We start from the raw sequence: 21,684 nt of genomic DNA on the forward strand, positions 1-21,684 counted from the left end.
CCCAGCAGAACTAACAGCTGTACCTGACCCAGCAGAACTAACAGCTGTACCTGACCCAGCAGAACTAACAGCTGTACCTGAACCCAGCAGAACTAACAGCTGTACCTGAACCCAGCAGAACTAACAGCTGTACCTGAACCCAGCAGAACTAACAGCTGTACCTGAACCCAGCAGAACTAACAGCTGTACCTGAACCCAGCAGAACTAACAGCTGTACCTGAACCCAGCAGAACTAACAGCTGTACCTGAACCCAGCAGAACTAACAGCTGTACCTGAACCCACAGCTGTACTGAACCCAGCAGAACTAACATCTGTACCTGAACCCAGCAGAACTAACAGCTGTACCTGAACCCAGCAGAACTAACAGCTGTACCTGAACCCACAGCTGTACCTGAACCCAGCAGAACTAACATCTGTACCTGAACCCAGCAGAACTAACAGCTGTACCTGAACCCAGCAGAACTAAGAGCTGTACCTGAACCAACAGCTGTACTGAACCCAGCAGAACTAACAGTACTGCTGGGTTCAGGTACAGCTAACAGCTGTACTAGTCTGTGGCCAGAACAGAGCAGGTCATCTGGTTTAAGAGGCGGTCAGCTAGACATCTTTAATAGTGGGCAGTAAACCCTGTCATATAAACATCACTGGGTTTAGATGGCTAGTTAAACATCGATACACATCCCACACTCTCTCTTCTCCAACCAACACTTCCTCCTCTCCAACTGACTCATTAATCTCTCCTCTCCAACTGACTCATCCATCTCTCCTCTCTAACAGACTCATCCATCTCTCCTCTCTAACAGACTCATCCATCTCTCCTCTCTAACAGACTCATCCATCTCTCCTCTCTAACAGACTCATCCATCTCTCCTCTCTAACAGACTCATCCATCTCTCCTCTCTAACAGACTCATCCATCTCTCCTCTCTAACAGACTCATCCATCTCTCCTCTCTAACAGACTCATCCATCTCTCCTCTCTAACAGACTCATCCATCTCTCCTCTCCATCAGACTCATCCATCTCTCCATCTCTCCTCTCCATCAGACTCATCAATCTCTCCATCAGACTCATCCATCTCTCCAACAGATTCATCCATCTCTCTTCTCCAACAGATTCATCCATCTCTCTTCTCCAACAGATTCATCCATCTCTCCATCAGACTCATCCATCTCTCCATCAGACTCATCCATCTCTCCATCAGACTCATCCATCTCTCCAGACTCATCCATCTCTCCATCAGACTCATCCATCTCTCCATCAGACTCATCCATCGCTCCTCTCCAACAGATTCATCCGTCTCTCCAACAGATTCATCCGTCTCTCCAACAGATTCATCCGTCTCTCCTTTCTAACAGACTCATCCATCTCTAAATCAGACTCATCCATTTCTCCTCTCCCATCAGACTCATCCATCTCTCCGACATATTCATCCATCTCTCCAACAGATTCATCCATCTCTCCTCTCCAACAGATTCATTCATCTCTCCGACATATTCATCCATCTCTCCGACATATTCATCCATCTCTCTGACATATTCATCCATCTCTCCTCTCCAACAGATTTATCCATCTCTCCTCTCCAGACTCATCCATCTCTCCTCTCCAACAGACTCATCCATCTCTCCATCAGACTCATCCATCTCTCCTCTCCATCAGACTCATCCATCTCTCCTCTCCATCAGACTCATCCATCTCTCCGACATATTCATCCATCTCTCCAACAGATTCATCCATCTCTCCTCTCCAACAGACTCATACACCTCTCCAACAGACTCATTCACCTCTCCAACAGACTCATCCACCTCTCCAACAGACTCATCACCTCTCCAACAGACTCATCACCTCTCCAACAGACTCATCCACCTCTCCAACAGACTCATCCATCTCTCCAACAGAATCATCTCTCCTCTCCATCAGACTCATCCATCTCTCCATCAGACTCATCCATCTCTCCTCTCCAACATATTCATCCATCTCTCCGACATATTCATCCATCTCTCCAACAGATTTATCCATCTCTCCGACATATTCATCCATCTCTCCAACAGATTTATCCATCTCTCCTCTCCAACAGATTTATCCATCTCTCCTCTCCAACAGATTATCCATCTCTCCTCTCCAACAGATTTATCCATCTCTCCTCTCCAACAGATTTATCCATCTCTCCTCTCCAACAGATTTATCCATCTCTCCTCTCCAACAGATTTATCCATCTCTCCTCTCCAACAGATTTATCCATCTCTCCTCTCCAACAGATTTATCAATCTCTCCTCTCCAACAGATTTATCAATCTCTCCTCTCCAACAGATTTATCCATCTCTCCTCTCCAACAGATTTATCCATCTCTCCTCTCCAACAGATTAATCCATCTCTCCTCTCCAACAGATTTATCCATCTCTCCTCTCCAACAGATTTATCCATCTCTCCTCTCCAACAGATTTATCCATCTCTCCTCTCCAACAGATTTATCCATCTCTCCTCTCCAACAGATTTATCCATCTCTCCTCTCCAACAGATTTATCCATCTCTCCTCTCCAACAGATTTATCCATCTCTCCTCTCCAACAGATTTATCCATCTCTCCTCTCCAACAGACTCATCCATCTCTCCAACAGACTCATCCATCTCTCCTCTCCAACAGACTCATCCATCTCTCCTCTCCAACAGACTCATCCATCTCTCCTCTCCAACACTCATCCATCTCTCCTCTCCAACAGACTCATCCATCTCTCCTCTCCAACAGACTCATCCATCTCTCCTCTCCATCAGACTCATCCATCTCTCCATCTCTCCTCTCCATCAGACTCATCCATCTCTCCATCAGACTCATCCATCTCTCCAGATTCATCCATCTCTCTTCTCCAACAGATTCATCCATCTCTCCATCAGACTCATCCATCTCTCCATCAGACTCATCCATCTCTCCATCAGACTCATCCATCTCTCCATCAGACTCATCCATCTCTCCATCAGACTCATCCATCTCTCCATCAGACTCATCCATCGCTCCTCTCCAACAGATTCATCCGTCTCTCCTCTCCAACAGATTCATCCGTCTCTCCAACAGATTCATCCGTCTCTCCTCTCCAATCGACTCATCCATCTCTCCTTTCTAACAGACTCATCTATCTCTAAATCAGACTCATCCATTTCTCCTCTCCATCAGACTCATCCATCTCTCCGACATATTCATCCATCTCTCCAACAGATTCATCCATCTCTCCTCTCCAACAGATTCATCCATCTCTCCTCTCCAACAGATTCATTCATCTCTCCGACATATTCATCCATCTCTCCTCTCCAACAGACTCATCCATCTCTCCTCTCCAACAGATTCATCCATCTCTCCTCTCCAACAGACTCATCCATCTCTCCTCTCCAACAGACTCATCCATCTCTCCTCTTCAACAGACTCATCCATCTCTCCTCTCCAACAGACTCATCCATCTCTCCTCTCCAACAGACTCATCCATCTCTCCTCTCCAACAGACTCATCCATCTCTCCTCTCCAACAGACTCATCCACCTCTCCAACAGACTCATCCACCTCTCCAACAGACTCATCCACCTCTCCAACAGACTCATCCACCTCTCCAACAGACTCATCCACCTCTCCAACAGACTCATCCACCTCTCCAACAGACTCATCCACCTCTCCAACAGACTCATCCACCTCTCCAACAGACTCATCCACCTCTCCAACAGACTCATCCACCTCTCCAACAGACTCATCCACCTCTCCTCTCCAACAGACTCATCCACCTCTCCTCTCCAACAGACTCATCCACCTCTCCTCTCCAACAGATTCATCCACCTCTCCTCTCCAACAGATTCATCCACCTCTCCTCTCCAACAGACTCATCCACCTCTCCTCTCCAACAGACTCATCCACCTCTTCTCTCCAACAGACTCATCCACCTCTTCTCTCCAACAGACTCATCCATCTCTCCAACAGACTCATCCATCTCTCCAACAGACTCATCAACCTCTCCTCTCCAACAGATTCATCCATCTCTCCAACACTCATCCATCTCTCCACTCCAACAGACTCATCCACCTCTCCTCTCCAACAGATTCATCCACCTCTCCTCTCCAACAGACTCATCCACCTCTCCTCTCCAACAGACTCATCCACCTCTTCTCTCCAACAGACTCATCCACCTCTTCTCTCCAACAGACTCATCCACCTCTCCTCTCCAACAGACTCATCCATCTCTCCAACAGACTCATCCATCTCTCCAACAGACTCATCAACCTCTCCTCTCCAACAGATTCATCCATCTCTCCAACACTCATCCATCTCTCCACTCCAACAGACTCATCCACCTCTCCTCTCCAACAGATTCATCCATCTCTCCAACACTCATCCACCTCTCCTCTCCAACAGACTCATCCATCTCTCTAAAAGATTCATCCATCTCTCCTCTCCAACGGATTCATCCATCTATTTGGTAAAAGGCAGTAAACAGATGAATGTCAGAGCAGCTGTGTTGTGCTGTTAGACTGTGCTGAGATCATTAAACTGCATGGTGGGGCCCTTGGGGGCCGAACCAGCCTGTCACACAGCACCTGCACCCATGAGGAGAGGAAACAATGGAACGAGAGACAGAGAGAGAGCTGGAGGGTGGACGCAGGCCGGACAGACCGAGGGAGGGATAAACAACAGGGTTTATGACATCTCTAAAGATCAAAGGCAGCTGGCTGCACACTAACCTGTTACACACACACTCCAGGGTACATATACACAGAGGGAGCAGGTTAACAGAGAGCATCTTGGCATTTAAAGGTTATTTGGTTCATCGTTGTTCCAGTGAAGGATATTGCGGTGTGTCTATAATGAGAGGGTTTAAACACAGTAACGAGGGTTGGACCTGTTCCTCTGCAGGGGCTCGGTGAGCAGGGGGCTGCATGTTCCCTCCACTACACAGATTTATGAGAGTGTGCCAGGTGAGCGTGCACACACACAAAACTGTGATTTGTCCAAATAACCAGTGACAATGGTTCCTTGTTAGTCGTCACATCCCATCGTCCTGGGACAGAAGTTACATACATCTATGTTACCGACGCCTGTCCTAGAGAGATTATACCCCCCCCAGCCATCCCATCCAGCCTCGGTACCTTTGGCAGCATAGGCGTGGTCCTCTTGCTCTTCTTGCCAGTGGGATCATCCAGAAGGTCAGGTTCAAAGGCGTAGAGCTCCGTCAGCTCATTCATGGTGAAATGTCTCTCTATCTGCTGTTGATCCACCACTCGGAAGGACAGAGACTGTTTAGCCACCTGGCGGTCATAGATCTTCTCTTCCATAGTACCCTGAGAGGGAAAGAGGACAGGTCAGAGGACAGGTTTACATCTATAGTACCCTGAGAGGAGAAGAGGACAGGTCAGAGGACAGGTTTACATCTATAGTACCCTGAGAGGGAAAGAGGACCGGTCAGAGGACAGGTTTACATCTATAGTACCCTGACCCCACTACATCACTGTCCAGCTACACACGCCACTACGTCACTAACTGTCCAGCTACACACACCACTACGTCACTAACTGTCCAGCTACACACGCCACTACGCCACTAACTGTTCAGCTACACACGCCACTACGCCACTAACTGTCCAGCTACACACGCCACTAACTGTCCAGCTACACGCGCCACTAACTGTCCAGCTACACACACACCACTAACTGCCCAGCTACACATGACACTACGTCATTAACTGTCCAGCTACACACGCCACTACGTCATTAACTGTCCAGCTACACACGCCACTACGTCACTAACTGTCCCGCTACACACGCCACTACGTCACTGTCCCGCTACACACGCCACTGTCCAGCTACACATGACACTACGTCATTAAAACTGTCCAGCTACACACGCCACTACGTCACTAACTGTCCAGCTAAGCACGCCACTACGTCACTGTCCAGCTACACACGCCACTACATCACTAACTGTCCAGCTACACACGCCACTACATCATTAACTGTCCAGCTACACATGACACTACGTCATTAACTGTCCAGCTACACACGCCACTAACTGTCCAGCTAGACACGCCACTATGTCATTAACTGTCCAGCTACACACGCCACTACGTCACTAACTGTCCAGCTACACACGCCACTAACTGTCCAGCTACACACGCCACTAACTGTCCAGCTACACATGACACTACGTCATTAACTGTCCAGCTACACACGCCACTAACTGTCCAGCTACACATGACACTACGTTACTAACTGTCCAGCTACACACGCCACTACGTCACTAACTGTCCCGCTACACACGCCACTACGTCACTAACTGTCCCGCTACACACGCCACTGTCCAGCTACACATGACACTACGTCATTAAAACTGTCCAGCTACACACGCCACTACGTCACTAACTGTCCAGCTACACACGCCACTAACTGTCCAGCTACACACGCCACTACGTCACTAACTGTCCCGCTACACACGCCACTACGTCACTAACTGTCACGCTACACACGCCACTGTCCAGCTACACATGACACTACGTCATTAAAACTGTCCAGCTACACACGCCACTACGTCACTAACTGTCCAGCTACACACGCCACTAACTGTCCAGCTACACACGCCACTACGTCACTAACTGTCCGGCTACACACGCCACTAACTGTTCAGCTACACATGACACTACGTCATTAACTGTCCAGCTACACACGCCACTACGTCACTAACTGTCCCGCTACACACGCCACTACGTCACTAACTGTCCCGCTACACATGACACTACGTCATTAAAACTGTCCAGCTACACACGCCACTACGTCACTAACTGTCCAGCTAAGCACGCCACTACGTCACTGTCCAGCTACACACGCCACTAACTGTCCAGCTACACACGCCACTAACTGTCCGGCTACACATGCCACTACGCCACTAACTGTCCGGCTACACACGCCACTAACTGTCCAGCTACACACGTCACTAACTGTCCAGCTAAGCACGCCACTACGTCACTGTCCAGCTACACACGCCACTATGTCACTAACTGTCCAGCTACACACGCCACTAACTGTCCAGCTACACACGCCACTATGTCATTAACTGTCCAGCTACACACGACACTACGTCACTAAATGTCCAACTACACATGACACTACGTCATTAACTGTCCAGCTACACACGCCACTACGTCATTAACTGTCCAGCTACAATACACATGTTCTAACTATGGAGTTCCTACTTTGTTGTCCTGGATATTGTCTGAACTCTGCTGGGTATTACGTGACTGGCTGGTTGACTGGCTGGCTGGCTGGCTGGCTGGTTGACTGACTGACTGGCTGGCTGGTTACCTGAGCCAGGAATCGGTAGACGTAGCAGGTCTTGAGCTGTCCGAAGCGGTAGAGCCTGAAGATACTCTGGATGTCGTACGACGGGTTCCAGGACGCGTCGAAGATGATGACCCTGTTAGCTCCTATCAGGTTGATGCCCAGAGAACCAGCCCTGGTCGAGATCAGGAACAACCGACCTCTACAGAGGGAGAGAAGGAGAGTTAGAGAGAGAAGGAGAGAGAGAAGGAGAGAGAGAGAAGGAGAGAGAGAGAGAGAGAGAGTTAGAGACGGAGAGAGTTAGGGAGAGAGAGAGAGAGAGAGAGGGAGAGAGAGAGAGGGAGAGAGAGTTAGAGAGAGAGAGAGAGAGAGAGAGAGTGAGAGGGAGAGAGTTAGAGACGGAGAGAGTTAGGGAGAGAGAGAGAGAGATGTGTATGTGTAATGTTTACTGTTCATTTTGTTGTTTTTCACTTTATATATTCACTTTGTATGTTGTCTACCTCACTTGCTTTGGCAATGTTAACACATGTTTCCCATGCCAATAAAGCCCTTGAATTGAATTGAAAGAAAGAGAGAAAGAGAAAGAGAAAGAGAGAGAGAGAGAGAGAGAGAGAGAGAGAGAGAGAGAGAGAGAGAGAGAGAGAGAGAGAGAGGGAGAGGGAGAGAGTTAGAGAGGGAGAGAGTTAGAGACGGAGAGAGTTAGGGAGAGAGAGAGAGAGAGGGAGAGAGAGAGAGGGAGAGAGAGTTAAAGGGAGAGAGAGAGAGAGAGAGAGAGAGAGAGAGGGAGAGAGAGTTAGAGTTAGAAAGGGAGAGAGTTAGAAAGGGAGAGAGTTAGAAAGGGAGAGAGAGTTAGAGAGAGTTAGAGAGAGGGAGAGAGAGAGAGAGAGTTTGAGGGAGAATGTAGATGTGTAGTAGAGGTGTGGAGAGAGGGGTGTAGTACAGGTGTGGAGAGCGAGGTGTAGTAGAGATGTGGAGAGAGGGGTGTAGTAGAGGTGTGGAGAGAGGGGTGTAGTAGAGGTGTGGAGAGCGAGGTGTAGTAGAGGTGTGGAGAGCGAGGTGTAGTAGAGATGTGGAGAGAGGGGTTTAGTAGAGGTGTGGAGAGAGGGGTGTAGTAGAGGTGTGGAGAGAGGGGTGTAGTAGAGGTGTGGAGAGCGAGGTGTAGTAGAGGTGTGGAGAGCGAGGTATAGTAGAGGTGTGGAGAGAGGGGTGTAGTAGAGGTGTGGAGAGAGGGGTGTAGTAGAGGTGTGGAGAGCGAGGTATAGTAGAGGTGTGGAGAGAGGGGTGTAGTAGAGGTGTGGAGAGCGAGGTGTAGTAGAGGTGTGGAGAGCGAGGTGTAGTAGAGGTGTGGAGAGGGGTGTAGTAGAGGTGTGGAGAGCGAGGTGTAGTAGAGGTGTGGAGAGCGAGGTATAGTAGAGGTGTGGAGAGAGGGGTGTAGTAGAGGTGTGGAGAGCGAGGTGTAGTAGAGGTGTGGAGAGCGAGGTGTAGTAGAGATGCGGAGAGAGGGGTGTAGTAGAGGTGTGGAGAGAGGGGTGTAGTAGAGGTGTGGAGAGAGGGGTGTAGTAGAGGTGTGGAGAGCGAGGTGTAGTAGAGGTGTGGAGAGCGAGGTGTAGTAGAGGTGTGGAGAGAGGGGTGTAGAGAGGGGCGTAGTAGAGGTGTGGAGAGAGGGGTGTAGTAGAGGTGTGGAGAGAGGGGTGTAGTAGAGGTGTGGAGAGAGGGGTGTAGTAGAGGTGTGGAGAGCGAGGTGTAGTAGAGGTGTGGAGAGCGAGGTGTAGTAGAGGTGTGGAGAGCGAGGTGTAGTAGAGGTGTGGAGAGAGGGGTGTAGTAGAGGTGTGGAGAGCGAGGTGTAGTAGAGGTGTGGAGAGCGAGGTGTAGTAGAGATGTGGAGAGAGGGGTGTAGTAGAGGTGTGGAGAGAGGGGTGTAGTAGAGGTGTGGAGAGAGGGGTGTAGTAGAGGTGTGGAGAGCGAGGTGTAGTAGAGGTGTGGAGAGCGAGGTATAGTAGAGGTGTGGAGAGAGGGGTGTAGTAGTAGAGGTGTGGAGAGCGAGGTGTAGTAGAGGTGTGGAGAGCGAGGTGTAGTAGAGATGTGGAGAGAGGGGTGTAGTAGAGGTGTGGAGAGAGGGGTGTAGTAGAGGTGTGGAGAGAGGGGTGTAGTAGAGGTGTGGAGAGCGAGGTGTAGTAGAGGTGTGGAGAGAGGGGTGTAGAGAGGGGCGTAGTAGAGGTGTGGAGAGAGGGGTGTAGAGAGGGGCGTAGTAGAGGTGTGGAGAGCGAGGCGTAGTAGAGGTGTGGAGAGCGAGGCGTTGTAGAGGTGTGGAGAGCGAGGTGTAGTAGATGCGTAGTAGAGGTGTGGAGAGCGAGGTGTAGTAGAGGTGTGGAGAGCGAGGTGTAGTAGAGGTGTGGAGAGCGAGGTGTAGTAGAGGTGTGGAGAGCGAGGTGTAGTAGAGGTGTGGAGAGAGGGGTGTAGTAGAGGTGTGGAGAGCGAGGTGTAGTAGATGCGTAGTAGAGGTGTGGAGAGCGAGGTGTAGTAGATGCGTAGTAGAGGTGTGGAGAGCGAGGTGTAGTAGAGGTGTGGAGAGCGAGGTATAGTAGAGGTGTGGAGAGCGAGGTGTAGTAGAGGTGTGGAGAGAGGGGTGTAGTAGAGGTGTGGAGAGCGGGGTGTAGTAGAGGTGTGGAGAGCGGGGTGTAGTAGAGGTGTGGAGAGCGGGGTGTAGTAGAGGTGTGGAGAGCGAGGTGTAGTAGAGGTGTGGAGAGCGAGGTGTAGTTTACCGGACATTGCTGGAGTCATTGAACTCCTCTGCCCACTTCTTCCGGTTCAGGGCGTTGGTGGAGCCGTCCAAACGGTAGTAGTCTATGTTCCGGAACCACTTCCCCTCACCTGCACAGATAAACACATCGTGTAGTTAGACGACAGTCTTCAAAAAGTCATCATACAGTTTGGCTTTATTTTACTAGGCAAGTCAGTTAAGAACCAATTCTTATGTAAAAAGTCAACCTACACCAGCCAAACCCTAAGCCGGACGACGCTGAGCCAATGGGACTCCCGGCCTGTTGATACAGCCTGGATTGGAACCAGGGTCTGTAGTGACGCCTCTAGTACCACTGCACCACTTGGGAGACCTTACTCTCCTGTCAGCTTCAGTTTAGGTAGCCAATAGACACGTCCAGTTCCAAACCAGTCCCTAGACAGGCCCAGTTCCAAACCAGTCCCTAGACAGGCCCAGTTCCAAACCAATCCCTAGACAGGCCCAGTTCCAAACCAATCCCTAGACAGGCCCAGTTTCAAACCAGTCCCTAGACAGGCCCAGTTCCAAACCAGTCCCTAGACAGGCCCAGTTCCAAACCAATCCCTAGACAGGCCCAGTTTCAAACCAGTCCCTAGACAGGCCCAGTTCCAAACCAGTCCCTAGACAGGCCCAGTTCCAAACCAATCCCTAGACAGGCCCAGTTTCAAACCAGTCCCTAGACAGGCCCAGTTCCAAACCAGTCCCTAGACAGGCCCAGTTCCAAACCAATCCCTAGACAGGCCCAGTTCCAAACCAATCCCTAGACAGGCCCAGTTCCAAACCAGTCCCTAGACAGGCCCAGTTCCAAACCAGTCCCTAGACAGGCCCAGTTCCAAACCAGTCCCTAGACAGGCCCAGTTCCAAACCAGTCCCTAGACAGGCCCAGTTCCAAACCAGTCCCTAGACAGGCCCAGTTCCAAACCAATCCCTAGACAGGCCCAGTTCCAAAACAAATCACAAAAAAATGGCCAGGGGAGAATGACTGCCCTCTCACTGAAGCCACAAAGTTCAAAGGACAACCACGGCACTGCAGGCATTACTGGTAGTAAACAGGATCCCCATTATAGCGGAAGGGAGACTGGTGATCTTCCTGTAAATAACACACTTCTACTACACCAGATGTCCTGATGATGTCATGAGCACCATTTAGTGGCTAATGGGATGCCACCTTTCCAACAAGTCAGGGATCAAATGTCTTCCCTGCTAGAGCTGCCCTGGTCAACTGTCGGGGCTGTTACTGTGAAGTGGAAACGTCTAGGAGCCGAGTCTAGGACCGCCGAGTGCTGAAGCGTGGAAAAATAATCTGTCCTCTGTTGCAACTCTTACTAACGAGTTCCATACTGCCTTTGGAAGCAACGTCAGCACAACAACTGTTCGTTGAGAGCTTCATGAAATGGGTTTCCATGGCAGAGCAGCCGCACACAAGCCTAAGATCACCGTGCGCAAAGCCAAGCGTCAGCTGGAGTGGTGTAAAGCTTGTCGCCATTGGACTCTGGAGCAGTGGAAAGGTGTTCTCTGGAGTGATGAATCACGCTTCACCATCTGGCTGTCTGACGGACGAATCTGGGTTTGGCAGATGCCAGGAGAACACCAACTGCCAACTGTAAAGTTTGGCGGAGGAAAAATTGTGGAGAACCAAGTCCCCACAGCAATGTTCCAGCATCTAGTGGAAAGCCTTCCCAGAAGAGTGGAGGCTGTTATGGCAGCAATGTTCCAACATCTAGTGGAAAGCCTTCCCAGAAGAGTGGAGGCTGTTATAGCAGCAATGTTCCAACATCTAGTGGAAAGCCTTCCCAGAAGAGTGGAGGCTGTTTTGGCAGCAATGTTCCAACATCTAGTGGAAAGCCTAGAGAACAGAGAGAGGAGAACGGAGAGAGGAGAACAGAGAGAGGAGAACGGAGAGAGGAGAACGGAGAGAGGAGAACGGAGAGAGGAGAACGGAGAGAGGAGAACGGAGAGGAGAACAGAGTGGAGAACGGAGAGAGGAGAACGGAGAGGGGAGAACGGAGAGGGGAGAACGGAGAGGGGAGAACAGAGAGAGGAGAACGGAGTGGAGAACAGAGAGCCAGGTCTGCCTATGTGCACAATGCCCACAAAATGAGGTGGAAACTGAGATGCACTTCCTAACCTGCCAAATGTATGACCATAGTAGAGACACACATTTCCCACAGATTACACAGATCCACAAAGAATTAGAAAACCAATTAAATGTTGATCAACTCACGGCAGCAAGATGTGTGACCTGTTGCCACAAGAAAAGGGCAACCAGTGAAGAACAAACACCATTGTAAATTCCCTTTTGTAAATGATTTGTACATTGTTACAACACCGTATAAAGACATAATATGACATTTGAAATGTCTCTGTTCTTTTGGAACTTTTGTGAGTGTAATGTTTACGGGTACATTTTTCTTGTTTATTTCACTTTTGTTTATTATCTACTTCCCTTGCTTTGGCAATGTTAACATGTGTTTCCCATGCCAATAAAGCCCTTCAATTGAAATTGATTTGAGAGATGTAAACTAAAGTACTGAGAGAACAGCGATAGTGGAGGCCAGGCCAAACGAGGCCTCTCAGGCACAAGTGATCAGCCTTTTAATATAGCCTGCTAAACACACACGCTGCCTGCTTCACAACTAACATTCAGTATGGTTCCAATTACTTCACTGATCTTTTCATTACAAATTGCTACCCCTTAAGCAAACATTTCTTTGTGTTATATCATTTTTTTTTTATTTTTTTTTAAGAGTCAAGGTCTAATCATTTTCAAAACGTAAGCAAAACCAGATGCCAAGGCTTAATTAAGAACATGACCTAACGCCAGAGGCTGTGTTTGTTGAGAGGGGCAGAGAGAAATACTGTGTGCATGTACCAGTACACATGTTGCATGTCTTCAGAGTGTGTTGTTTTCTCTCATTACTACCCCGCCACGGTCTCCTCCGGTACCAACCCGCCACGGTCTCCTAAGGGTACCAACCCGCCACGGTCTCCTCCGGTACCAACCCGCCACGGTCTCCTCCGGTAACAACCCGCCACGGTCTCCTCCGGTAACAACCCGCCACGGTCTCCTCCGGTAACACGCCACGGTCTCCTCCGGTAACCCGACTCCACGGTCTCCTCCGGTAACCCGACTCCACGGTCTCCTCCGGTAACCCGACTCCACGGTCTCCTCCGGTAACCCGACTCCACGGTCTCCTCCGGTAACCCGACTCCACGGTCTCCTCCGGTAACCCGACTCCACGGTCTCCTCCGGTAACCCGCCACGGTCTCCTCCGGTAACCCGACTCCACGGTCTCCTCCGGTAACCCGCCACGGTCTCCTAAGGGTCCCCGACTAGACGGTCTCCTCCGGTAACCCGACTCCACGGTCTCCTCCGGTAACCCGACGCCACGGTCTCCTCCGGTAACCCGACGCCACGGTCTCCTCCGGTAACCCGACGCCACGGTCTCCTCCGGTAACCCGACGCCACGGTCTCCTCCGGTAACTCGCCACGGTCTCCTCCGGTAACCCGCCACGGTCTCCTCCAGTAACATGCCACGGTCTCCTCCGGTACCAACCCGCCACGGTCTCCTCGAGTAACCCCACTCCACGGTCTCCTCCAGTAACCCACCACGGTCTCTCATCTCAAAGAGCACCATATTCCCTATATAGTATTCCCTATATTAGACCAGGGCCCATAGGGGTAGTGCACTATATTAGACCAGGACCCATAGGGTCCTGTCTCCTCCAGTAACCCGACTCCACGGTCTCCTCCAGTAACCCACCACGGTCTCCTCCAGTAACCCACCACGGTCTCCTCCAGTAACAACCCACCACGGTCTCCTCCAGTAACCCGACTCCACGGTCTCCTCCAGTAACCCACCACGGTCTCCTCCAGTAACCCACCACGGTCTCCTCCAGTAACAACCCACCACGGTCTCCTCCAGTAACAACCCGACTCCACGGTCTCCTCCAGTAACAACCCGACTCCACGGTCTCCTCCAGTAACAACCCGCCACGGTCTCCTCCAGTAACAACCCGCCACGGTCTCCTCCAGTAACAACCCGCCACGGTCTCCTCCAGTAACAACCCGCCACGGTCTCCCCCAGTAACAACCCGCCGCGGTCTCCTCCAGTAACAACCCGCCACGGTCTCCTCCGCGGTGCGGTCAGCGGCGTGGTCAGCAGCGTGGTCAGCGGCGTGGTCAGCAGTGCGGTTAGCGGCGCGGTCAGCGGCGTGGTCAGCGGTGCGGTCAGCGGTGTGGTCAGCGGTGGTCTGCGGTGTGGTCAGCGGTGTGGTCAGCGGTGCGGTCAGCGGTGTGGTCGGCGTGGTCAGCGGTGTGGTCAGCGGTGCGGTCAGCGGTGTGGTCAGCAGTGCGGGTCAGCGGCGTGGTCGGCGTGGTCAGCGGTGCGGTCAGCGGTGTGGTCGGCGTGGTCAGCGGTGCGGTCAGCGGTGTGGTCGGCGTGGTCAGCGGTGCGGTCAGCGGTGCGGTCACCGGTGTGGTCAGCGGTGCGGTCAGCGGTGTGGTCAGCGGTGCGGTCAGCGGTGTGGTCAGCGGTGCGGTCAGCGGTGTGGTCAGCGGTGCGGTCAGCGGTGCGGTCAGCGGTGTGGTCAGCGGCGTGGTCAGTGTGGTCAGCGGTGTGGTCAGCGGCGTGGTCAGCCGCGTGGTCAGCGGTGTGGTCAGCGGTGCGGTCAGCAGTGTGGTCAGCGGTGTGGTCGGTGCGGTCAGCGGCGTGGTCAGCGGTGTGGTCAGCGGTGCGGTCAGCGGTGTGGGTCAGCGTGGTCAGCGGTGCGGTCGGTGTGGTCAGCGGTGCACTCGGTGTGGTCAGCGGTGCGGTCAGCGGCGCGGTCAGCATGTCATGGTCCAGTGAGCCGGTGGTGCACATAACGAACAAGGTTGGGAAACACTAGGCTAGGGGTTGTTTGTGGACAGTGTGTCCAGGGACTACCTCTGTAATGAGGAGGTTGTCCCTCTCTTCTAGGGGGGAGGGGTTAGGGTGTAGGGCAGTACAGTACCTTTGTAGGGAGAGGGTTTCTCCTCCTCTTTGGCTCGGCCAGACAACTCCAGGAAGTCTTCAATCAGGTCCAGAGAGATGAGAGACTGACTGAACACCAGACTGACGAGGGGACAGAAGACACTGTCAACATCACATCATCACTGGACTGTCTGTCAAGTTAACAGGACATTTGAAAACATGAAAAATGCGCCATTTAAGCGTTTAATTCAAGCACTTAGCATTGATCAATTCTGCACTTCTTGTCTCAGTGTTTTCAGAGCTCGTCTCCTTACACTTTGTCCCCAACCTCCTCCTTTGTGGTGATGAACTGATATGATGTATTTAGGTGAGAGGACACCTGGAGCGGATGACTTGACAGTTGTCAGTCGTGTCATTCAGTATTTCTTTGTGACTAAAAACCCCATTCCTGATTGGCAGACTAGAAGCAAAACAAATCTTATTTGTCACATTCAATGTATATAGTCCAGGTGGCAATTTGATTCATTATTCATGAGTCTTGTGGTTTGGGGGGTAGAAGCTGTTAAGGAGCCTTTTGGACCTAGACTTGGTGCTCCAGTTCCGTTTTCCGTGAAGTAGCAGAGAGAACAGTCTATGACTGGGGTGGCTGGAGTCTGACAATTTTTATGGCCTGCCTCTGACACCACCTGGTATAGAGGTCCTGGATGGCAAGGAAGCTTGGCCCCAGTGATGTACTGGGCCGTACGTTACTACCCTCCATAGTGCCTTGCAGTTGGAGGCCGAGCGCGGTGATGCAACCGGTCAGCACGCTCTCGATGGTGCAGCTGTAGAGCTGCAGCTGTAGAGCTTTTTGAAGATGTGGGGACCCAGGCCAAATCTTTTCAGTCTCCTAAGGGGGAATAGGTTTTGTCGTGCCCTCTTCATAACTGTCTTGGTGTGTCTTTACCATGAGTTTTTTGGTGATGTGGACACCAAGAAACTTTAAACTCTCGACCCACAACAGCCCTCGCGATGCGAATGGGTGGTCTCCTTTTCCTATAGTCCACGATCAGCTCCTTTGTCTTGATCACATTGAGGGAGAGGTTGTTGTCCTGGCACCACACTGCCAGATCTCTGACCTCCTCCCTACAGGCTGTTTCATTCAGGCCTACCCTCGGTGTTGTCAACAAACTTAATGATGGTGTTGGAGTTGTGCCTAGCCACCCAGTCGTATCTAATTGTAAGTGAACAGAGAGTACTGGAGGGGACTGAGTATGCACCCCTGAAGGGCCCCTGTGTTGAGGATCAACGTGGCAGATGTGTTGTTACCTACCCTTACCACCTGGGGGCGGCACGTCAGGAAGTCCAGGATCCAGTTGCAGAGGGAGGTGTTAAGTCCCAGGGTCCTTAGCTTATTAATGAGGTTTGAGGGCACTATCGTGTTGAACGCTGAGCTGTCGTCAATGAATAGCATTCTGACATAGGTGTTCCTTTTGTCCATGTGGGGAAGGGGAGTGTGGAGTGCAATAGAGATTGCATCATCTGTGGATCTGTTGTGGCGTTATGCAAATTGGAGTGGGTCTAGGGTTTCTGGGATAATGGTGTTGATGTGAGCCATGATCAATCATGAGTGCTACGGGGCAGTAGCAGGTTACCTTCGCATTCTTGGGCACAGGGACTGTGGTGGTCTGTTTGAAACATGTTGGTAATACAGACTCGGTTGTACCTGTCAGTGAAGACACTTGTCAGTTGGTCCGCGCTCAGAGTACACGTTCCGATAATCCCGCGACCTGTGAAAGTTGATCTGTTTAAAAGCTACGGAGAGCGTGATTACACAGTCGTCCGGAACAGCTGGTGCTCTCATATATGCTTCGGTGTTGCTTGCCTCGAAGCGAGCATAAAAGTAACGTCCTGGTAATCCGTCTGGCACCGCGGCCTTGTGAATGTTGACCTGTTTAAAGGTCTTGCTCACATCTGCTACAGAGAGCGTGATCACACAGTCGTCCGGAACGGCTGGTGCTCTCATGCATGCTTCTGTATTGCTAGCCTCAAAGCGAGCAAAAAAGGGCATTTAGCCTGTCTGGTAGGCTTGCGTCACTTTGCAGCTCACGGCAGGTTTCCCTTTGTAGTTTGTAATAGTTTGCAAGCCCTGTCGCGTCGCTGAGCGTCAGAGCCGGTGTCGTAGGATTCGATCTTAGTCCTGTATTGACGCTTTGCCCATTCGATGGTTCGTCTGAGGGTGGGATTTCTTACAAACGTCCGGATTAGTGTCCTGCACCTTGAAAGTTGCTGCTCTAGCCTTTAGCTCGGTGATGATGTTGCCTGTAAACCATAGCTTCTGGTTGGGATATGTACGTACGGTCACCGTGGGGATGACGTCGTCGATAAACGTATTTATGAAGCTGGTGATCAAAGGATGTTCTTCACATCGTTTTGAATTTAAATAAAATTGTACAATTGTACACTGAAGGCTGTAAAGCCGAAACATCATGTACGTCCCTGATGCAGTGAAAATAATACAAAGAAATGTAATAATGAAGCTTTATGTAAAATTCTTTGTCTGAATTGGTGGGTTTCTGGTTCTTCCTCCACCTCAAATGTATATTATAGTTACTTACATTTTGTCCTCCACCTCCTCGGCCATGCGGAGGATCTCAAACAGCAGCACCATTTTCCCAGAATGCTCCAGGATCTCAGAGTCAGCCTCCGTAACAAACTCCTTGTGCCAGTCAGGACTCCTGGTGCCAGGGCTGGAGGCCGGACGCACTGGGGAGGGCAGAGGGTAAGAATTTAGATTTTCTTTATTAGGATCCCCATTAGTGACAGCTAGTCTTACTGGGGTCCGACACATAACGAAAAATTTGACAAAATACTTAATTTACATACATTTTAAATCATTAACATGTAGAAGAGTACACAACAAGCAGGTCACATGGGGGAGAGGAGTTGTGTTGCTTCACTTGATTAGATGGAAGGGAGTTCAGCTCTGTATAATCCTGTATGTTTCTGGAATTTTTTTCTGGAAAAGACCCCTGGTGGCAATGCTGGTGGGATAAGTGTCGGTGCTGTGTGTAAGTTGATTACGCAAACAATTTGGAATTTCCAACTATGTTTATTTTAACAAGTAGTGACAGTCAGTCAGTCTTTCCTCAACTCTCAGCCAAGACACTGACATGCGTAGTATTTATATTAACTTTCTAGTTACAATGAAGAGCGTGCAGCTCTGTTCTGGGCCAGCTGTAGTTTAACTTCCCTAGGGTAGGGGGCAGCGTTCGGAATTTTGGATGAAAAGCATGCACAAATTAAACTGTCTGCTACTCAGTCCCAGAATATAGGATATGCATATAAATAGAAAACACTCTAAAGTTTCCAAAACTGTTAAAATAATGTCTGTGAGTATAACAGAACTGATATGGCGAAAACCTGAGGAAAATCCAACCAGGAAGTACTATTATTTTGAAAGGCTGTTTTTCCATTGAAAGCCTATCCACCATACAAAGACTTAGGACCCAGATCACGGTCTCTATGGCTTCCTCTACACGTGGCCAGTCTTTAGGCATTGTTTCAGGCTTTTACTCTGAAAAATGAGGGAGATACACCACTTTGAATCAGTGACCAGTGGAAATTTCCAGACATCAGCCATGCGCCTGATCAGGAACGCGCCTTTCTTGTTTCTCCTTTCCTATTGACAAAGCTTTTGTCCGGTTGAAATATTATTGATTATTTATGACAAAAACAACCGGAGGGTTGATTTTAAACATCATATGGCATGTTTAATTACTGGCCTCCCATTCCAAAACAGACCTCAACTCTTTGTTAAGGGCTTCAGTGACTTCATTAGCTGTGGTTGCTGATTTGCATATCATCAGCATACATGGACACACATTCTGTGTTTAATGCCAGTGGCAGGTCATTGGTAAAAATAGAAAAGAGTCAAGGGCCTAGAGAGCTGCCCTGTGGTACACCACACTTAACGTTTGACAATAGAGAATAGAGAAGCTTCTATTAAAAGAAAACTCACAATTCTATTAGATAGATAGCTCTGAATCCACAATATGGCAGAGGTTGAAAAGCCATAACACATGTTTCCTCAACAACAGGTTATGGTCAATAATATCAAAAGGCTGCACTGAAATTTAACAGTACCACTCCCACAATCTTCTTATTATCAATTATTTTTAACCAATAATCTGTCATTTGTGCCAGTGCAGGACATGTCGAGTGCCCTTCTCTATAAGAACGCTGAAAGTATGTTAAATTGTTTAGAGAAATAGAATTATATTTGGTCCAAAAAAATGTCCAACAGTTTGCTACGAGCTGGCAGCAAGCCAGGTCGGGTAGCAGAATGACCTTTGCTTCCCTCCAGGACAAAGACTGCTCTAGGCTCAGATTAAAGGTATGGCAGATAGATGGAAAGCTACTGAGGATGGTAGCTGACTCTATAGCCACTCCTAAATTGTCAATGCCAGAAAGTTTTTCATTATTGATCGATATCAATAATTCCCACCTCCCCCACACTAATTTAAGGCAGGCCTTGGTTCAGGAGGAACATCAGCCCCTTGTTAAGGCAGGCCTTGGTTCAGGAGGAACATCAGTCCCTTGTTAAGGCAGGCCTTGGTTCAGGAGGAACATCAGTCCCTTGTTAAGGCAGGCCTTGGTTGAGGAGGAACATCAGCCCCTTGTTAAGGCAGGCCTTGGTTCAGGAGGAACATCAGTCCCTTGTTAAGGCAGGCCTTGGTTCAGGAGGAACATCAGTCCCTTGTTAAGGCAGGCCTTGGTTCAGGAGGAACATCAGTCCCTTGTTAAGGCAGGCCTTGGTTCAGGAGGAACATCAGTCCCTTGTTAAGGCAGGCCTTGGTTCAGGAGGAACATCAGTCCCTTGTTAAGGCAGGCCTTGGTTCAGGAGGAACATCAGTCCCTTGTTAAGGCAGGCCTTGGTTCAGGAGGAACATCAGTCCCTTGTTAAGGCAGGCCTTGGTTCAGGAGGAACATCAGTCCCTTGTTAAGGCAGGCCTTGGTTCAGGAGGAACATCAGTCCCTTGTTAAGGCAGGCCTTGGTTCAGGAGGAACATCAGTCCCTTGTTAAGGCAGGCCTTGGTTCAGGAGGAACATCAGTCCCTTGTTAAGGCAGGCCTTGGTTCAGGAGGAACATCAGTCCCTTGTTAAGGCAGGCCTTGGTTCAGGAGGAACATTTGGCTTAACAAATCACAAGTTAAATGGACTATAATGATTTGACATGTTGTTTATGACTTCCCCTTCCTCTGTCCCCCATCTACACACATCTGTAAGGTCCACCAGCCAAGTATTGAATTTCAAGCTGATTGGTAGATGGGTAAAAACAAAGCAGACATTTAATATCTTTAAATGGTTTATATATTATGTACACTGACCAACATGTTTCATGAGCTGAAATAAAAGATGCCAGACATTTTCCGGTAACCAATTGTCATACCTGAGTAGAAGTATAGATACCTTAATATAATCCATCCACCTGAGAAGGCGTGGAATATCAAGAAGCTGATTAAACAGCATGATCATTACACAGGTGGCATCTGGGCTATGTTTCTGTCTGTAATAAGGACTTTTGTGGAGAAGAACTCATTCTGATTGGTTGGGCCTGGCTCAAGGACAAGGTCTATGCCCTCCCGATGCCCACCAGCACCCAGTCATGTGTAATCATTGATTAGGGTGTAATGAATTTATTTCAATTGACTGATTTCCTTCTATGAACTGGAACTCAGTAAAATCCTTGATGCGTTTATATTTTCGTTCAGTATATTAAACCAACCAGGCAAATCAAAGAGACAACAGTCCTCCTGAACTGAGCTGCAGGAGAGGAAGGAAACAGCTCTGAGATGTCACCATGAGGCCATTGGTCATTTTAAAACATCTACCAGAGTTCAATGGATGTGATTGGAGAAAACTGAGGATGGATCAACAACATTGTAGTGACTCCACAAGAATGACCTCAATGACAGAGTGAAAAGAATAAACATACAGGGAATAAAAAAATATTCCATAACATGAATCTGGTGTGTAACAAAACACAGAAAAGGAACGCTCTTCGGCCCAAGTGCAAAGGCTTATGTTTGGGGTAAATCCAACATCACTGAGTACCACTCTCCATGTTTTCAAGCATGGCGGTGGCTGTATCATGTTATGGGTATGCTTGTAAGTGGACAACACCAGGGAGTTTTTTTAGGACAAAAAGGAAACGGAATGGAGCACAGGCAAATTCCTAGAGGAAAACCTGCTTCAGTCTGCTTTCCACCAGACACTGGGTGATGAATTCACCTTTCAGCAGGACAGGCCAATTCTACACTGGAGTTGCTTACCAAGACAGTGAATGTTCCTGCCTGGCAGTTTTGACTTACATCTCGTTGAAAATCCTAGAGGAAAACCTGCTTCAGTCTGCTTTCCACCAGACACTGGGTGATGAATTCACCTTTCAGCAGGACAGGCCAATTCTACACTGGAGTTGCTTACCAAGACAGTGAATGTTCCTGCCTGGCAGTTTTGACTTACATCTCGTTGATGATACAGCCACCGCCATGCTTGAAAACATGGAGAGTGGTACTCAGTGATGTTGGATTTACCCCAAACATAAGCCTTTGCACTTGAGCCGAAGAGCGTTCCTTTTCTGTGTTTTGTTACACACCAGATTCATGTTAT

General features: G+C 49.6%; 1 protein-coding gene across 7 annotated transcripts in view; it reads right to left on the minus strand.

Moving 5' to 3' along the window:
* LOC109886797 (transcriptional regulator ATRX-like) overlaps positions 1-21,684 on the minus strand; it is a 122,846-nt gene that overhangs the window by 38,211 nt on the left and 62,951 nt on the right. For all 7 annotated transcript variants that reach the window (XM_031789470.1, XM_031789473.1, XM_031789468.1 and 4 more), the window contains 5 exons: positions 17,631-17,778; positions 15,074-15,174; positions 10,062-10,170; positions 7,324-7,501; positions 5,119-5,310 (listed from right to left, as the gene is read on the minus strand). In XM_031789470.1, the coding sequence (XP_031645330.1) occupies positions 5,119-5,310; positions 7,324-7,501; positions 10,062-10,170; positions 15,074-15,174; positions 17,631-17,778 (728 nt within the window). The remainder of the gene's footprint in view (positions 1-5,118; positions 5,311-7,323; positions 7,502-10,061; positions 10,171-15,073; positions 15,175-17,630; positions 17,779-21,684) is intronic.

This window comes from Oncorhynchus kisutch, linkage group LG15 (assembly GCF_002021735.2).
Source record: "Oncorhynchus kisutch isolate 150728-3 linkage group LG15, Okis_V2, whole genome shotgun sequence".
Lineage (NCBI taxonomy): Eukaryota > Metazoa > Chordata > Actinopteri > Salmoniformes > Salmonidae > Oncorhynchus > Oncorhynchus kisutch.